Genomic DNA, 14,604 nt, shown 5'->3' on the forward strand with positions numbered 1-14,604 from the left:
GTGCCATATCATGTGAAAGAAAGTTCCCTCATTTCCCTTGCATTTATGACACTCTGCATTGTCTCTTCTGTGCATTTTGAATAGCCTGGTTGGAGTGTAGTACACCTGATGTAAATATCGAAGCTGTATCATTCTATCTGTGGAAGAAATAACCGAGACAAGGTATGTATCGAGCACCTCCTGCCACATTTCCTCAGTTCTAGTATAATCGCTAGCCATCTAGTTCTAGCAGTCGGGTCTGGGCCTCCCAGTCTTATCTCCCTTATCTCCCCCATTACCGGTCTTAGATTGAAGTCCAGATACCCAGAAATGGGGAGTTGAATACCCCCAGGTATTTAAATGACTGAGACAGTTGAATAGGGCAATCCACTGGGACCGCCACTGTGTGATCAATAGAGAATAGGGACGATTTGGACCAATTGATACGGAATCCAGAATAGTCTCCAAATTCTTGTATCAATTGGAAAGCCGTGGACAGAGAAGTACCTGGATCTTGTAGGTATAGGAGCATGTCATCTGCATAAAGGTAAACTCGTTCCTCAATCCCTCCCACTCTTAGTCCATTCATGCGAGGATTGTCTCTCAGTTTTGCTGCCAGGGGCTCTATGGCCAAGGAAAAAAAGAGGGGACAACCGGCATCCCTGTCTGGTCCCCCGGAGTACAGGAAAGGGTTCAAATATAATTCTATTTACTCTCACCCTAATTAATGGGTCTGTGTAGTTTGTTTTCTTTGTGCTCCATTCATATGCAGCCGTGAGGAAAATTGCAGACCACCTGCAGCACAACTCTCCGAATCGCACACTGCAGCTCAGATGTGGTGCTTAAACTTTAATGAAGTGTCTGTTTTTTGTTTTTTGACACTTCAATAAAGCTAAAAGACAATGTAAACAATGTGGTACGCTAAAACACCTCATCACTGCCACACACCAGACACCAGCCCACACAGTAAAACACTGCAGGCAGGTGTGTACGATCACTAAAAGTTCACCTATCCTTCCAAGCATACAGAACATTCACTACCTTCTTTCCAACAATAGTACATTTATGTGATCTCAGAATGGGTAAAGCAGCTTTGTTCCTGGGCCTGTAACATTGATTTGTCACTCAATACATTTTATTGCAGTGTGAAAGAAAATTGATGAAACTTGTATTCACCTTCTAGATTTATACACCATTTATTAATAGGCTCCTTAGTTTTGTTTAGTTGATTTCACTTGAGCCCTGCTAGAGGCTCTGTCATTTCGATCGTGGAATGATGGGGCGGAGGTGGTCTGAGGTTTGGTGTCAGGACAGGGCAGAGAGTTGCGACTCCATTTGGCAAGCAGGTAAGACCCGCCCTGTGTGATTGTTTTGAAGGCAAGCACATACAACATCCCAAGGCACATATAGTTCAGCCCTGTTTCCTCAGGCACTTTAAGGGCAACTCAGGGTGCTGGGGGCTAGAACCTTTGTGTTTTTACTGCTGTCTTGCGCTGAAAGATTACTGCCTTCTATTCCTGGTGACAGCGTTGTCACTGGGAGAGGAAGTAAGGAGAAATCTCCAAAAGGGCTGGTGTCACCCTTTTTTAATGAAGCCTAATGGTCCAACTGCATTCTGGAAATTAGAATAAACAATATTCATAGGCATTATCCAATTTTACCTGACTAAACAAAATGTTGCATTTTTTTGCTCAATCACAAAAAAAAGAAGAAAATATGTACAAAATTGTACAAAATCTATGCTAAGCTAAAATCTATTCCTTTAGGAGCATAATGTTGGTAAGAATTATTACTCTGGAAAAAACACAATAATTGTTGCGCTAGGGTGTTCCAACAGTCAGAGCTGTCTCATTTGGGATGATGAAAAAATGATGGTGTCAAGCTACTGAACATATAAACAACAAAAGAACACTGCTCTAGGCAGACATCTCATAATGCATCCCCACTTGCTAATGGAAACAGGTGCTGGCTCTGCATGTAGGAATGAATCGAAGAAAAGACTGGACAGTCGCACTCTGTTGACACCTTTTTAGAGGTCGACCGATATGGGTTTTTCTCTGGCCGATGCCGATATTTAGAAATCGCGCTGGCCGATATGATGCCGATTTTTTTGGGCCGATATATTAGGCCGATTTTTTTTATTTATTTTTTTTTTTTTTCCCTTCATCTCATAAAATCTAACAGTTAGACCCCTTTCACACTGGGGCGTTTTTCAGGCGCTTTTGGGCTAAAAATAGCGCCTGTAAAACGGCTCCCCTGCAGTCTGTGTGAAAGCCTGAGTGCTTTCACACTGAGGCGATGCGCTGGCAGGATGTTAAAAAAAAAAGTCCTGCGAGCAGCATCTTTCGAGCGGTGTATACCGCTCCTCCACCACTCCTGCCCATTGAAATGAATGCGCACCGCTGCCGAAGCGCCTGCAAAGCGTTTCGGCAGCAGCGCTTCATGGGCGCATTTAACCCCTTCCTTGGCCGCTAGCTGGGTTATAAGTGCCCCGCTAGCAGCCGAAAAGCGCCGCTAAAATGACGGTAAAGCGCCGCTAAAACTAACAGCGTTTTACCGTCAACGCCTGCCCGCTCCAGTGTGAAGCAACCTTAAGTAATAAGTGATACAGAAAATTTTTTACATTTACACATTTATTAAACAAAACAAACCTCCAATCAGTTCACTTCTCTGTATAATTTAGATTAAAAAAATAACTATCTTAAATATTAAATACACAAAAACAGGTAATCAAAACTTTTGGACGAAAAAAAATGGGCTAACTTTACTGCTTTAGTGTGTTTTTTTTTTTTTTTTTTTTTTTTTTTATTTCATTAATTTTTTTTTAAAAAAATTGCGTTTGAAAGACCGCTGCGCAAATACCGTGTGACATAAAATATTGCAACAACCGCTTTTTTATTCCCTAGGGTCTCTGCTAAAAAAATATATATAATGTTTTGGGGGTTCTAAGTGAATTTCTAGCAGAAAATACAGGATTTTTACTTGTAAGCAACAAGTGTCAGAAAAGATTTAGTCTTTAAATGGTTAAACTGAAAACTTCTACACAAGGAGCTCAGTTCATTGATAAGAAGATACATTGTATCTTTTCAAGTTCTTTTTATCAGACTTGGCAGGCTGCCCAGGGGGGAGAGAATCCTCTCCACAGATAACCTCGGGAAACTTGCATTGACTTCTATTACAGAAGTCATTTGCAAGTCCCGATGAAGTTATAATCGGCTTTTTTTTATCAGCACAATCGGCCGATGCCGATTAAGTAAAAAAAAAGCCAAATATCGGCCGATATATCAGTCGACCTCTACACCTTTTATTGAAGACCGTTTAAAAATTCTTCTGGTACAAAGACCTCAGAGGCACAGGAACAATGAAAAGCTGACATGTTTCACACCATTATGGGGTTCTTAGTCCTAGCGTAGGATGGGTTTTAAAAGGAAGTCCATAGCCTGGGTAATGACCACAGGGAGTATAGCTGACACAAGAAAGGCAGCAAATAACTACTCAATAAAATGTGTTACTAATATTGCTGCACTTAGATTGGCGCTGCTTGTCTGTCTTGTGAGAATTATTACTTGGTCCTGCAAATTTTATATTCTTGCCAAATCTGCAGGGGATCAAATAATACATTTCCCCACTGTATATGTGTGTTTTTTGTTTTGGTTTTTTTTTATTCGCTTTTTTTGGTTATGCCAATGACATCACTGTCTTCCATGGGGAGATCTTGGGCATATGTATGTAGCTTTTTTTTACTAATTTACTGCTTTTGTTGTATTGTTACGGCAGAAAATCTTCCTTTTTTCAGGGAAGGTCCAGTAAAATATATAAACTTAGCACATGCGTGCCATATAATGCTCTTTGTAAAATAACATAGTATCACTTGCATCCTTCACCAAATCCTACTGGAGAGTACACACTATTCTAGAGGGGTATGCTTTGTTCATATTTCATGTGTGAGGTTTACAACCACTTTAATTGTATTTATCATTTAATTTTTTTTAAAGTATTCAATCCAATAGGGAACTCATGGTTGCACCTGCACTGCAGCCATTCCTAAACAAAGGAAGTGACACTTGCTACTTCTATGAAACGATGTACATGAAGCCAGTCCAATGACAGGGGTGAAACTTCTATAATAATTAGCAGGTAGACAAATTTTGAATCATTAGATGCAGACTTGTTATGCATCTCTGGGGGAGGTTTTAAAAGCTGGTGTGTGTGCTCTGACTTGCTATTATTCATGCAAAACTATGCATTCAGCCCTGGGACAACAGGAAGTGCCACTTTTGAGTTTGACACACCTTTCCACTTCCATCTCCCAATACAATACAATACCATAACTTGTCTTGGCATTCTTTCAGCTGGTATGGCCTTTGCCACTTGGGAGGTCCCCTTGGGGAAGTCAGTATTGTCACATTTGCTTTGGGAGGGTTGTGCTTGATGGACACGTTGGAAACAAAAGGAATAGGATGATGGCCTATACCTGCTCAAAGGTAATTAAGGCTTTCATTACCATCTGTATCCCCCACAGCGGCGACTTCATTCTCTGTCTCTCTAACCATTCCCTATTTTTACCAAAACGTAAAAACCGTTTTGGCTTTTAGAAGTTTCATTTGTTTGTTCTCAAATGTTCACTTCAAGTGTTATAAAGATAACAGAAGGAGTAGATGTTACAAAAGGCAAGGCTATAAACTTGGCTTAGAAATGTATGATGATGATATAGTTTTTCTGTGTTTACAATTCCACTACCCATTTCTTTCTTGATATGTGCAGCCAAGCGCAGGAAGTTCTCATCCAAACCGGTCATCCTTACAGAAGCTCAGAAACAGCTGATGGTGTGTCAGCTACCTCAAGTCTTGCGACTCCATCTCAAGAGATTCAGGTAATGGTATATGCATGTTCCAAAGGACCTGGACAGTCAGAGCCCTTGAGTGTGCCCAGTTTTCTGATATCTGGGAGAAACATATATGGATATGCCTTGCAAAGATAGGTGATCCTTAAATGTAAAGCTCTCTTTTAAATTTGCATAAATTTGAGAGCTTTACATTTGAGGCCAAGTTTCTAATTGATGACGTGGAGGGTTTATTGAAAGAAATTGTATTGTGTGCAATGGATATTTTTTGTGCATACTGCAGAGAAACCGTATGCTGTCTCATTTTTAATTTCCAGACGCAGGCTAAAAAAATGTGGAACATAATTTCTTTCAAATACAACATTCAAAAACAAACGCAGACACAAGTGCATTACTTGAAAGTTTCGTTGTTCATTGCTGAATATTTTGCTTTGCCTGGAGTTTCCCAATAAATTCAGAAATGGGTTTTCCGTGTTACCTCGTAAGGCGTTCTATAGGAATAAATGGAGAAGTCTATGCCGCTTGAGGCTGTACAGATGCAGAGTTACAACAAACATGGGGGTTTGATCACCTCATTTTGTTTCACCAAAAACAGGAAACATTGCTTTGGGTGGAGATTGATTGATTGAATTCAAGGGGCCATTTAAACTGATTCTTCAGTTTTAAATGTATAGCCCAGGGATAGTCAAACATTGGCACCCCAGCTGTGATGAAATACAAATCCCATCATGCCTGTGGCTGACAGTCTTGCAGTGCCTCATGCGATTTGTAGTTGGCACACAGCTGCAGTGCCGAGGTTGCCTACTGCCAGGGGTTTTGGGGCTTTCAGTATCAAAACCTGATTATTAAACAGTCTCTAACCCTGTTCTTGTGACCTATCCCTAAACCTGAACACATATCTAACATGTTCTAAAACATTTCTAAGGTAACAGAACCTGTATTAGTCTTGGAATCAAACGCTGTATCCTATGGAGCTCCTTGAGTCCTAGGCTTAGAGTGAACATTGAATTTCAGCTCTTGCCTAAGTTAAGGTCAAGTATCACCCCCTCCTGCTGCTAAGCCTAAGTTAAAGCCCTAGGTCTAGGATCCAAGGTGCTCCACAAGGTTTGATTTGAAGATTGATGGGGGTACTTGCCACAATATGTTTGAACTTTAGCTTTATTATTATCTTGGAAATGTTTCAGGTCAGGTACACTTAATAATCTAAGCTAATAACCCTTGACCTCAACCATAAAATTCAACCTAACACTTAAAATTAAATTTAACACTTAAAACCATTAATCCTAAAATACACTCAAACTGTTAAACCCAATTTATCTTTTCAAGCGCACGCCTTATCAGGAAGCAGGACGATTCACACCAAAACATAACTGCTTAATGGTTTTCATTTTCAGGTGGTCTGGTCGCAATCATCGTGAGAAAATTGGAGTACACGTACAGTTTGATCAAACGCTAAACATGAAGCCGTATTGTTGTAGAGAATCTACTGCAGCCCTGAAATCGGATCACTTTATCTATGACCTGTCTGCTGTGGTGATGCATCATGGAAAAGGATTTGGTTCTGGACATTATACAGCTTTCTGCTACAACCCGGAAGGAGGTAGTTGATGTGGTCAATATGATTGTAAAAGCTTGTAAGGCTTTCTAAGTAAATCAAAAAGTGCACACATTTTATTAAAGTGCTTACAGTTGCATTTAATTGAAATTATAGCTTGTCATCAGACCAAACGCATTATCTTAATAGTACAGTAGAGGACACAGGTTCCGTATTTATAGACCCTGGGTTATTATTGGTTCCAAACTTCAGGTGATTGAACACTGCCAAAGCTTTTGAGGATCAGCTTCCTGGGAGGCTCCCTTATAACTTTTCTGCACACCAAGAGTTCTCAGTTTTTTGCAAGTGTCCTAAGGTGATGGGCCTTCTTCCTTATGGAGAAATCGCTCTTGGCTTAACTACTTTATCTTCTGATTCTTAAGTCAACTCTTCTGTCATCTCTTCACTGTCTTCTCATACCACAGTAGAAGCAGTGTGCCTGAATCGGTTCAACCTTTATAAAACCACACACAGTGGGGCCTGTAATCCTGATTCAGGCACTGAATCCTGCTGAGGCACTCACCTCAGCACGTGTAGTTAGCCACAGAGTGCTACACAGGTGTAGGGGGTGTGATCCACACTCATGGAACACAGACCCGTTTTGGGGGTACGCCCGCTCTGTTGGGTGAAGCCTGGACCCTATAGAAGGACCAGCACCATGTCCAGTAAGCCAGGGTCACCCTGTATCTTTGTCCATTACTGTAAAATCCAGGGTTATGTTTGCAATGTATTCACTTTTACAGTGTAAACTTTTCAAACGTTGAGCTAAAACGCAACCACTTAGCGATTAGCCTCCTGTGGATGACCAGGTGTTACATCACACCACATGTCGCAGAGTTTACTGCCACTTTCCCTAGAGCCCTTATAATGTACTTGAGCACTTGCTCATGCCCCTTTGCCATGGGGACTTTGCTACAGGATGGTCTGCACCCGTGTTACTGCATATGCTGTCCTTCTCAGATACAGTTACTCTATATTCTGCACCCTACTCATTGAGTACCCCACAGGGAAATACCCTCACCTGTAGCTAGGGTGAAAACCAGGCAAAAACTCAAATGAACATTTGCTGTGCCGAAGGCCCACACAACACAACCTCAGTGACAGTTCTTTCCTTACATCAGAGCAGGCCCCGATTCTAATAGTGGTCTCTGCATCCAATTGTAGTTTTATTTCAGGCACGCAACAAGCAGCCTACTTAACTAAGGCATATTTTTTTGCAACTATATCACAAGTTGGGCAATTAATATAGTCACCCTTGTCCAGGGCTCCAAAATGGAGGCACCTTCTCCAGTTCTGCCATCTCTACCTGAGTCAGATCCCTATATGCCCTGCCTACAAGAGGTGGATATAGAGGAGAATAAAGAGGACCCAGAGGCAATGTTGGAGACTGCGGAAGATTTCTCACTTCGACTCCTGTACACCTGACAATGCAGCTTCACACAGTATGCTTGCCAGTGTCCCTTCTGCTGTGCGCAAAAGCCTTGACATTGTCGCACTGTAATCTCCTCCATCTTGCCATGCCCCTTTGGATAAAATGAGTGCATTCGTAAGGTATTCAGACCCCCTTCACTTTTTTTTTTTTTTTCAATTTTGTTATGTGGCCTCAAGTCTATATAAATCAATAGCATCATATTAACGGCCAATCTCTGACATATGAGAGCCTTGAGTCTACATAAATCAATAGCATTATACTAAATACATTTTCTGTACAAAAAAATGATATACACAGTATATACATACAAAGGTTAATTCACTGCAAATTTCCTTTACCACATACTGCATATTCTCCAAAGCATTTAATCAGACAGTCTAGTCGTGTATTACTTAAAAATTTCACCGCTAGGTGAGCCTTCCAATGTATATCTTCACACCAAGTGCCCTCCACTTAGGAGTTGCATTTGCCAAAAGTGCGTGCCTAACTCCTAAGAAATTATGCAAAGTTTATTTGCAGTGCGATTTGCGCCCATTCATTTTATATGGGCGCAAATTGCACCGCAAAGTATCAGTACTTGATATTGGCGAGAACTTGAGCGAAACTATCTGTACTGGCCGATTTAAAAAAAAAAAAAAAAGTATTGGTGCATCCTTACTGAAAATCCTTCTTGGCCTGTTATGAACATATGCACTTTAATCCCAGTAATTACCCTGTTCCTCATATTCTGACCTTTCTGCAATCGGGACTTGACCAGAACTTGGCCTTAATGCTCTGGAAGGACAGCTTTCGGCCTTGTCAATTCTCTTTCAACAGACTCTGACCCCACTAGCCTTCAAAACATTTATCCAAAGTGTATCTTGGATCAGACCTCAATTTGGCTCTCTGCCGTGGAGAAACCATCCTTTGAAACCATCAGATGAGCCTTCCTGTCAGACATGGCTCAAGTCATTCCGCTTCTTTACAAGGACAAGGTAGTCTTGCACCCAAGATCCTCTTTTCTTCCTAAGGTGGCTTCAGTCTTTCACCTCAATGAAGACATTGTCCTTCCATATTATGCCCCATTTCAAAGACCCTATGGGAATGGCTCTACATTGCCTGGATGTAGCCCTAGCCATTAGTCTACTCCAAAGCATTCGCTTCTGTCCGGAAGATGGACTTCTTTTTGGCTTACCCTCAGGACCTTGCAAAGTCCACCATTCCTAGATGAATAAGACAACTCCAGAGCTTACACTCTTATTAAGGAGAAAAAACTACTCCTGCATTTTTATGCACCCACTCCCCCAGGTCCTTGAGTGTTTTCTCAGTTTTCCAGCACCAAACCTCTGTAGGCCAGGATCTGTAAGTCAACCACCTGCTCCTCTCATCATTCCTTTTCTGATTTCTACCAGATACACAACCAGTCTTCTGCAAATGTAGCTTTGGCTGCAATGTACTTGCAGTTGCACTCTGAGATTGGGTCTGTTGATCCCTGTTGGGCCTTTTGGCACAGTTCTGTTTGCCTAGTTGTATCCAGTAGTGTATTTAGGTTTTGTGCTGCCCTAGGCCTGACTAAATGCGTACACCCCCTAATTTAAATATGACCCACCCCTTCCTGTCAAGGCCACACCCTTTGCTGTTTAAGACCCGCCCTGAAATTTTCAAGTGGGGACACTTCTGAGGGCCTGGGGGGGCAATGGATTCCCTTAATTTGCATACATTTCCTCTCACTTCCTGTTTGGCTATGGGACAGGAAGTGAAGGGGAACCTCTGCAATGGGACAGATGTTAAAAAATAAACTGACAGTGGCTATTAACCCCTTTTTTACCTTATTACTTTCCTTATTTTTAATTACCTTATTCTTTTCAAAATGCAAAAAAAAAAAGTGTTGCCTATAGTTCTACTTTTAAGCACAAATTTCTGATAATTTTATGGAGAGGACTAAGAAGATATAACCATGCCAATGGTGCAGCAGAAAACATATAGCACAGTGAGGAAGGTTTGTGTTCCAGGATGATAGGACAGTCAAAATTAGAAGCGGCGCCCCCCCCCCCCACTGTAGCAGAATGCCGGCGGCACTAGACTAATTTGCCTTTCAGCCCAGTCCGCCCCATAAGACTGGCGCTACACTTACAGTGTAGCGCAAGCTGGCGGGACTCTTTCTGTGCTGCCCCCCTGCAAAGTGCTGCCCTAGGCCTGGGCCTTGTCGGCCTAGGCCAGGATACAGCGTTGGTTGTATCCCTTCCTTCTCAGTCATTGCTTAGGGACATCCCATGGTCTATGAATACTTAGCCTGTGTCCTGTACAGTTGAGATAAGAGGAAATTTGATCTGTAAATTAGATATTTGGGAGTATAGTCCAGCACACAAGCTCTTCTATTCCTGGGTTACGCTGCATTGCTTGCTACAAAACTGAGGACTCATGGAGTTGGGTAAGGTTATAGGGGGGGCATATCCTCAAAGGCTTTGCAAGAGTCCAATCAACAAAAGGGTTTAACCCTAAAACCCAGAGTCTGTGAAGTTCAGCCTGGAGTTTACAGGGAAGTCAAAATTACATTTTTTTTTTTTTTTTTTAATTAGTGCTTTATTTGAACACATTCTTACAGTTACAGGCAGGGGAAAATGTGAACAATGACACTTTTAGGTGTATTGGATTCTTCTCTTTCTAGCTGCCCTCTGCTGCACCTACCCTTAGTGCAGTATCAGATGTGATAGAGCTGAGGCTGTGTGTGGTAGAAGTGCTTGCACACATCATGATTTGTAAAAATGTTCTCAGAGGAGACAGTTTTTGCTTCAAACTAAATGAAGATGTAGCATGTAGTCAGAATATATAGCATTTTACTTACTATTAGTGGACACTGTTAACGCTCATCACAATAGAATACATTGCCTTTCTGTGCCTCCCTTTTTAAATCTCATCTATGATGTCTCGTCTACCCTTTTGAGAATTTGAGTGTGATACTATTGAATAAATGTGTACACACTGAAAAACCTGCCAGTAGTGCCTAGTAAAGTGCATATCTATAGCCATAACATTGAGGTTTCCTTTACACAACTAATTTAGCATTTTCATTGTTTCAAATATACATTGAAAAAAATCCACATCTAGATTTCTCCAAGACTACTGCAGATTATTGTAAAAGATTTGTATGTGTTTATCCATTTTGATCATGTTTTGACACATTCCAGACACTTAGATGAACAAATGATAACTCCTCCAATGTTAAGTTTTACCCTTTTTCTTTCCTTTAGGATTTTGGGTGCACTGCAATGACTCTAAGCTGCACACATGCACAGTGGAAGAAGTCTGCAAGGCACAAGCTTACATCCTGTTCTACACACAACGGGTCACTCAGGAGAATGGACACTTGTCTAACAAGCTTTCAGGCCATGGCACTCCGTCTAGTAGTCCACTGTCCACACCTTGCTGAGAGACTCTCATAGAAAATTAAAACCTTTAATGGCAGCTTCTAAACTCAGTTCCTGGAGCCATTGGTGTGTCTGCTTGTGTACAGTACACATTCTTTTCAACCCAACCAGCACAGACTAGTATTGGCCGCTCAAGATATTTTAACATTGCTGTAAATTTTAAATAAAAATCCTGTCAATGCAGGCTCACAAAAGTGACTATCTTTGGCAGAATCCAGCAGAGGAATTACCATGCTCCTGACATCAAATGTTGACTCCAGGTCTATTGAGGAAATCCATAGGTCTTGTTTCGTAAGCAGAAAATTGTATACATGTTCTCACCTGTCAAAGAAAGCAAGTGTGTCTCACCTGTTGAGTAGCACAACCAGTAATTCACATTAAGGTTATACTGCTGTTGACAGGAAGATTGGACACTGGCAAACAAAACTGTAGGGCAGCCCCAGGATAGCCTATCCTACTACCAGAATGCCTCAGTCTTTTGCTGCTGTTCTTAGGAGGAACGTCTTCGTCAGCTCTGTTGTGAAAAAGACGAACCTATTTTTACGAGCAACATTTTTTTTCTTTAATCAACACTCTTCTCTACATTGCTGCTAGAGCTGTTCTCTTCTGTTGCAGTTATTTGGCACAGCCAATCCTCAGCCTGCCTTTTGGAGTGTGGCATCTGGACCCTGTTGGACTGGAGATTGCAGGGATAGTCTGGAAGTTACCTTTAAGCACTGGAATTCAGCATAAGGTGGTTTTCAAACATTGTTCTGGTAACAAGTTAGCAGCAGAGCCTTTTCCAAGTCCAGAGCCACTGGCGTTGCCTCTGCTTGTCCTGTCTCTGAAGACTCATTTAGTGAGTAAGCTGGTCAGGCTGAATCACCAGGAGTTACCTTGTTTAGATTGGTCACTGGGCCTCTTTAAAATGCACACTTTCTGTTGAGTGGGTGTGTTAGGTGCTCTGCTCTCTTTTCCTTTCCTTTCATTTTCTGTCCCCAGCCTACTTAACAGAACCTGGGTCCAACAGTCATGCTGTTGAAGCCAGCAACTGAGAGACAGTGGGATCTTTAAATCCATGGATCCTGGGAAGTTAAAAATTAGGAAGTCTACATCCCAAAATGTCTGTTCTGTGAAATGAAAGGCATACTTCACTTGGTGCAAGTCTCTGAGCTTCCATCCTATATTTCTTCTTGGGATTAATATCTCCTTCTTCCTACAGCTGGGTCTAAATCAGTGTTTACCTATCAGCACTATAAATGGTCAGATTTATGTTTTTTCCATCTAGTTTCAGAGGCAAATAACTTTTTATATTTCTTGGTTTTGACATTTGTACAGGTTTGTTTTCATCATAGCTCCCCCTGTTCATTCTCCTGTGACTCTGGGATCTACATCTGGCTCTCTGCTTCAAAAACCACCATTTGAGCCCATTGGGGACATTCCTCGCCCCCCCTCACTTACAAGGTGGTATTTGTTGTAGCCATCTCTGCAAGGCAAGTATCCTAACTAATGGTCTTATCTTGCAAGGAATGCTTTTTGGTTTTGCATAAGGACATTGAAGTCCAGGACTTTCTTCCTACCTCTGGTGGTTTCTGTACTTCACCTCAACCAGAACATCATTCTTCTGTCTGGCTCCACTTCACCAGAAGGTGACGTTTCACCAAAATTTCTCTCCATAGGTCGTATGTGGTTTGGGGTGTGAGTCAGTCTTTCAGACACAACTTTTCAGAAAAACTTGATTCCCTGTTTGTTTTCCCAGATTGTCCCCCATTTCTAGGTGGCTCAAACCCAAACTTGTGGTCTCATACTCTTGGTACTGCTTTGCTCGGAAACGGCAGCATGCTGGTAATAGGAGGGGTTATCCTGGCTATCTTACAGTTGGTTTCCCACTGTCCAATCCTGTAGGTGGCAGTATAACCCAAAGGTTTTACATCCTGTGTCCCTCAATGGATGCCGAGAAAAACATTTTACTGTGAGTACAAAAACAAATATTTTAAAATCCAGAACATGTATGTGAGAAACATAACCATTATTGCACGGACAAAGTGCTACATGTTTTTCATAGATAACAACCTGGACTGTCAGTAAAGGAAGCCTGTACTGTGAAAAATACGAATGCCTCTATTGCTGACCTCTTAATGAAAATGCTAACACCTTGGTTGTCTTTGCAATGACAGCCTCTGTATTTTAGTACAGGTTTTCCTTTCAATTGTCTACACATTAGGCCTAGTGTAGATTGAATGCACCTAAAACAATGTTGCAGTTGCCAGCTTGCATTTGAAATTTGTTAGACATACTTCTAAGATCCTTCAGAGGTGCTTTTTGGGAGAAAATCAGTTCTCACGAATAAATACCCCTTGTGCCATTACGGGTAGTAAACAGTTCAATGCAGGTGCAGAGGTTTCAGACGCTTTCTTTTTTCTGGTTGTTGGGTTCCACTGTGTTGCTCGGTCAATTGAGGGGTTGCACTTTGAACAATAGCATTTTTGGCCCTATGCATTGTTGTAGGGTCCTGTCCTTTGAATGTCATTTGGCATGTACCCTGAATAAATCTGGAAGCATCATTTGATCAGTCTGTGGGTTTTGCTACCCAACAACTTAGAACCAAAAGGAAGCAAACGAACAACACTTTCCTGGCTGATGAAATAAATGATCTTTTATACCTTGCTGCCCAGGGGCAGGCTGTAGCAGACATGTCATCCCAAATGCTTGTATAAGCACCATGATTGAAAGAATGTGACAATGTTTCTCAATTTTTGTGTACAATATGTTTATACATTTTTAAGGAATTAAGCACCCAAAATAGAATAAAATGATGGTAACATTTTGTATATTGGCAATGTATAACTTTAAAACATTTTTTATCAAACTATATTTTTGCTGTTCCCATGTAAAATTGTATAGTTCTGACCTCAGGCTGATTTTTGACTTTGTGATTTCTTGATGTCATTTTATGGTTTTAGATTTGTTTTTTTTTTTGTTTTTTTTCTTTCCATTTTAATACATCATGCATTGTATTTTTACAGTAACTGTTCTCTTGCTTGTTTTTACTTTAAGTTCTACCTGCTTATTTTAGATTCATTTGAGTATTGTGTCACACAGTTGACCTGTTTGTGTACAGACACTGGTTACAAAAAGGGAATAAGGTCAGTTAATGAAAAATGCATAGCTTAGTCTGTGGTGTCTCACAAAAATTCCATATCGGGATTATCAGCTTTGTCTTCACTATGGAGTCCTATTCTTTCTGCTGCTTTCCCTTTCTTGTAAATCCAACAGGAAGGTTGAGGTTTCTGATACCGGTGTACAGATTTTGGCACTGGAGTACCAAAAGCAGCCCATAAATGATTGGTGTATAAATTTTTTTTTTTTT

The 14,604-nt window shown here is 41.1% G+C and overlaps 1 protein-coding gene across 1 annotated transcript in view; it reads left to right on the top strand.

The window, feature by feature from the left end:
• Positions 1-14,216, top strand: part of USP44 (ubiquitin specific peptidase 44) — a 67,148-nt gene extending 52,932 nt beyond the window's left edge. The window contains exons 4-6 of the mRNA XM_073620154.1: positions 4,744-4,852; positions 6,217-6,422; positions 11,079-14,216. Of these exons, the coding sequence (XP_073476255.1) occupies positions 4,744-4,852; positions 6,217-6,422; positions 11,079-11,257 (494 nt within the window). The 3' untranslated portion in view covers positions 11,258-14,216. The remainder of the gene's footprint in view (positions 1-4,743; positions 4,853-6,216; positions 6,423-11,078) is intronic.
• Positions 14,217-14,604: the final 388 nt, after the last annotated feature.

Source organism: Aquarana catesbeiana, linkage group LG03, assembly GCF_042186555.1.
Source record: "Aquarana catesbeiana isolate 2022-GZ linkage group LG03, ASM4218655v1, whole genome shotgun sequence".
Lineage (NCBI taxonomy): Eukaryota > Metazoa > Chordata > Amphibia > Anura > Ranidae > Aquarana > Aquarana catesbeiana.